Below are 4,962 nucleotides of genomic sequence, written 5' to 3'. Positions count from 1 at the left end.
ATTGTACTTTTTGCAATTTATTGACATGAATGTGAGTATGTTAATTGACTCCCACTTTGACACTTTATTAGAAAGGATGATGTGGTAATGGATTATTCTCACTGATGCCGTGTTAAGGGCAATGATATATGGTTGTATTTGGTCTACTTGTACATTGAGAATTGATAAAGTAATATAGTTGGTAGGACAAACACACACATGCATGCATGCATGCACATACTCACATACACACTTGTGTGCATGTAAGTGGCACGTGTTAACGCACACACATATGGCTACACACATGCATGTGCATGTGTGTGTGTGTGTGTATATGCATGCAGGCACCCATGCACGTGCACACACGGACATACACATAGGCACATGTGCTTAGACACACATACATCCACAGACACATATACACATGCATAGACTCACACAAACACATACACACAAGATACACTTATTGCTTTTATATCAATCAAGGCAACAAGTTGTCATAGAGATAAGGCCATAGTGAGTGACTTCCTTATGTGTGTCAACACTTGTTATTATTTGGAATACAATTTGAATTACCCAAGAGATTCCTATCTTTTATGGATGATAGTTGAAGAAAATTTCCTTCATTTCATTATGCATGTAATTGTGGTTGTCAAATTTCACACATTTCTTCTTACTATGCGTCTCATTTGTGTGACCTCACACATAGTCACATCATGAGTTTATCGAAGGTTTCTTGTTATGTTGTCTTGGTTTGTATTTGCCCAATCTTTGCTTTATTTTCTCTTTATTTTATGCTTTACATGCATCGACATTGCACTCACACATTGCCTTGCCTTGATTCTCACTTAATAGTGGGAGCCAATGCTAATATTGGGGATATGTGTATGGACGGACAAAGAGATAGCCTCTATCTTTAGTGGCATGTTCATTTCTCAATTAGATCAAACCTAAAACTCTAGCCCATAAAGGCGAGAGAGAATCTGGAATCTCCCATTGAGTCTAGACTTTTTGTAACGTGTTTTCAGACTCTTATGGGCAAAATTCAAAAAGGCCCTCCTTGAAGGTCAATGCTCAACAAAATTTGAGTATAATTGCAAAGAAAGGGGGCTTGTGGTGCTAAATCAATTTTTAAATATCGTTTAAGTATAATTGCATTGAAAGGGGGCTTTGTGGTGTAATGAACCAACCATTTAAAAAAGTGAGACTTTTTAGAAAAAGATTGAGCTAGTTGTGGTGTGTGAAGGAGGACAAGGTCTAAAAGGAGGTTGGGAAGCTTGTAGATCTTTGAGAACTCACATGAGACAAGATGAAGAAGTAAGCACTAAGCTTTCTATAATTACGTGAACTTAGGAGCTCTTGGGTATACTCTACCTCGAGGGATATCCTCCTTGCAATATAAATTTGTGGCGTAATGAACTAACCATTTAAAGAAGTGTGACTTTGGACGAAAGATAATTATGGTGTGTGGAGGAGGACAAGGTGTTAAAGGAGGTTGGGAAGATTGCAAGTTTTGGTAAACTCACATGAGACAAGATGAAGGCATTGTTGAATAAGCACTCAGCTTTCTGAAATCTGGTGAGCTTGCTTGTGAGGAGCACTTGGCTTTCAAGAATTGTGTGACCTTGATTGTGAGCATAGGCGTCGACATTGTTTGTCGAGATAGGAAAGGATTCTTGGTTCAATGGTCGACTTTTTCAGATGTCATGGGAATACCATGTCCTCTATGATATAGATCTAGGATATACGATAAACACTCTAGGGATATCCTCCGTGCAGTATAAATTTAAGGTTTCAAAAAAAAAAAGAAGGGGCAATAAAGAAATATGGAACTTTGAATTGCAGAAAGCTTTGAATAGACTTTGTGTAGAAGAAGAAAGCTCGTGAGCCTGTCAGCTCTCGAACAAAGACAAACCCATGAATTTGTCGAATTTTGCGGATCTTAGCAAGTTTTCGTGCTCATCGCTCACAAGTTCCATCGAATTCAGGAGAACCCACATCGACGATCGACGGAATTCTCCCCGACTCGTTTGAATCCGAAGCATTTTTGCGCCCTTCACTTGCAGCATCAGGCGAAAATTGCCCACAATACACACATACACACACACACAGTGGACAATTCGAATTTCCCGCACCTTCCGATGCTATGGCATTCATAGCAATCGGTCTTGGTCTACTACGGAACGCCCACGTTTGTCTCTTGTCAATTGGTCGCTCCGTTGGGTGCCGTTGATCGGACAATCCAATTTCAGCAGAAAAGATTGCGAGTATGGAAATTTCGCCCGTACCGCTCAAATCCCTCCCATCTCGCAGTTTTGGGCGGCATCACGACAATCTGTATCGAATGGAGGCCCGCAATAAATATCGAGCACAAACAAGCAGTCCATCGGACGGGGAAGATGTAAGATGGTACTTCAGCAAGGCGCCCCTCTCTCGTGACGGTAATTGCTCACTGGCTTATCGAACTTCCTTCGCTGAGAATTCAGTGCGTTTGTACTACCACATATTCGTCTTTCTCATGAACCATTAATTAGCATCTGCTGCGATAAAAATTGAAACATTTTTAAAGCTTAGTGAAACGCAGTGATTCAGAACGGTTTCGAAGAATTATAAGATCTACCTTATCGGACTGATGAAGATATATTGGTACATTGGCGCATAAAGTACCAAATTTCCTCGTCATACGCATGCCTTTTACTGCTTTACGATATATGAATACAGAGTGACGAGCAACGCTGTCGGTGTTAGAAGAGGGCTTTCTGAAAACCTGAGAGAGTGCAGTCCCTTTTATACTCATCTCTTTGCATGTACGGATATGTTGAGAAGTACATGTGCATTTATAAAAAAGTCCAAACCCCTTTCTTGTAAGGATCTTTCATCTTTGTGATGACGCTTGATAAAATGTGTAATTACTGTCCCATCTTCTATAACCACGTGTACTGCACGATTCATCCAACGAGCTTGGGAATTGCCAACCCAGGAACAGTCACTTTTCTATATATCAATGGAGATATTTGAGCTTCTTTTTTTCAGAGATATTTGAGCTTCTTGTCCTCCCTTCTCGTCTTTGCAAGCTCAAACTAGCCGATCTATCTGATGGTCTTAAAAACCACTTGGCTTTGATACGCTACCACCTCATTGCCTTCCTGAGTCGCTTTCTTTTTGAACGTGCAGGCAGAAGACCCAGTGTGAGAGGCTTTTAGTACGCTGAAGAAATTTTGAAATTGTGGTACAATCTCGTGCTATTCCTTGTAGGAAGCTGAAGTAATGCATGAGCTAAATGCAATCCACCTCTTGTATATTGTAAGGCCAAGCATATTGTAAGCCTCCTACTCATTCGGAGGGGGGGAATTAAAGTCATTCAGTCCAGTCTCATAGTGGTTAAAGAGTGAAGATATAGCGAGGGTTGAAGCAATCATGATAAGGTTAGTGGGTGTACTAAGCAATGATGTAACATGTTATGAGGTAAGCTATGAAATGGCAAGATCCATGTGAAATTTAGTGAGCAAGAGGCAAAAGCTTCAAGCGAGAATCTTGAGTTTGTGGTAGATGGTCCACTTAATTAAGATTGATATTTGAGTGTCAATCAGCCTCACTATTTCTGCTTAGGCTCATGAGAGGCGACTCTTGTCTCTGGACTGTGTAGTGTTAGGCATCTCCCTCTGTCTGAACTCTCATGCATATGACTAGTTAGTCGAGGTTCCTATCAAACAATCTAGGATACGTTGCTTTTTCAGAAACAATATCACCTACAAGCGATGACAATATAAAGAGGAGAGAATCAGCATAGACCCCATTTCAACTGTGAAAATGAGATCACAAAATCTGCATCAACAAACTAGAGAGTGAAGTTCTCATAAGGGCCTCCTTGTTGGGATTGTATGTGTGGATATAACAGCACAAGTCTTGTCTACCTTGCTTATGCGATAGTAGGCTTGGAAACCTGTATTCAAGCAAGCGTGAGAGGGTGGAGATGGAAAGATCCATGGCGAGAGAAGCATGAGGGGAGGGCAAGGAAGAGGGAAGGGGACGAAGAATTTTTTTTCCTTAATCATAGCTTCCATGGAGTTTGGAATATAGATGCAATAGTTTCAGGCCTTCTGTTTTAATACCTATCTTGTCTCTGAAGGAGGATAGACAAACTGCGCTGAATGTCAACCATGAACCCATAGACCCTAGCAGGTCAAAAGTCTGCCCATTGCATTGTCCACTTTTGCACTTCTACCAGGCGAAGGTAGCTTGTCTCTTACTTCACGAATTTTAGTAGATATAGATGGAGAAGATAAAATACTTGCGAATCCTGCTTTCCCAAAGATCGGTGTAGTGATATTGGCTGAAGATGCAATGTAGCTAAGCGAGACCACTTGCACCAAGCCTCTTCATCTTTTTGGTAGAAGGTGATGCATCCACCAAGGGTTTCAATTGTAAGACTGCAGTTTCAGGCATTGAAGGGTAAAGGACGATGCTTTTGCCCTGATTTTCCAAGAGATGAGTCTGCACTCCTGCAGAATGTCGCATCTCGGGTTGGCCACAATAGCGACATGTCTACCTTTGAGGTCCACCTGCAATGGTCTCTTAGACATTCTCCATATCAACCTCCTTTTAGCCATGGGGTCCTGAGCATTAGGGCATGGGGGGCCATGACAATTTACTGATTTAGAGTTCTTCACTTCGAAAGGGCTACTGATGGCTGCAAGCTTGCAGCCTACGCGAACACAAGCATGAGTAATTGTCGAAGGAAATTTTCATTAGATTACGAAAGAATGACATTTAAACTACCTTCGAGATCCACCTGCAATGGTCTCTTAGACATTCTCCATATCAACCTCCTTTTAGCCATGGAGGGCATGGGGGGGACATGACAATTTACTGATTTAGAGTTCTTCACTTCGAAAGGACTACTGATGGCTGCAACCTTGCAGCCTATGTGAACACAAACATGAGTAATTGTCAAAGGAAATTTTCAATAGATTACCAAAGAAT

At 41.3% G+C, this 4,962-nt stretch overlaps 1 protein-coding gene across 1 annotated transcript in view; it reads left to right on the top strand.

The window, feature by feature from the left end:
* The first annotated feature begins 1,818 nt into the window (after nt 1-1,818).
* SGR2 (shoot gravitropism 2 (SGR2)) overlaps nt 1,819-4,962 on the top strand; it is a 121,937-nt gene continuing 118,793 nt past the window's right edge. The window contains exon 1 of the mRNA XM_087382684.1: nt 1,819-2,420. Within this exon, the coding sequence (XP_087238810.1) occupies nt 2,249-2,420 (172 nt within the window). The 5' untranslated portion in view covers nt 1,819-2,248. The remainder of the gene's footprint in view (nt 2,421-4,962) is intronic.

Source organism: Dipteris shenzhenensis, chromosome 12 (assembly GCF_047967505.1).
Source record: "Dipteris shenzhenensis isolate YYH24624 ecotype China chromosome 12, Dip_SZ_1.0, whole genome shotgun sequence".
Taxonomy (NCBI): Eukaryota; Viridiplantae; Streptophyta; class Polypodiopsida; order Gleicheniales; family Dipteridaceae; genus Dipteris; species Dipteris shenzhenensis.
The sequence above is the reverse complement of the archived record's forward strand: the minus strand, read 5'-3'. Positions and strand labels throughout refer to the sequence as shown.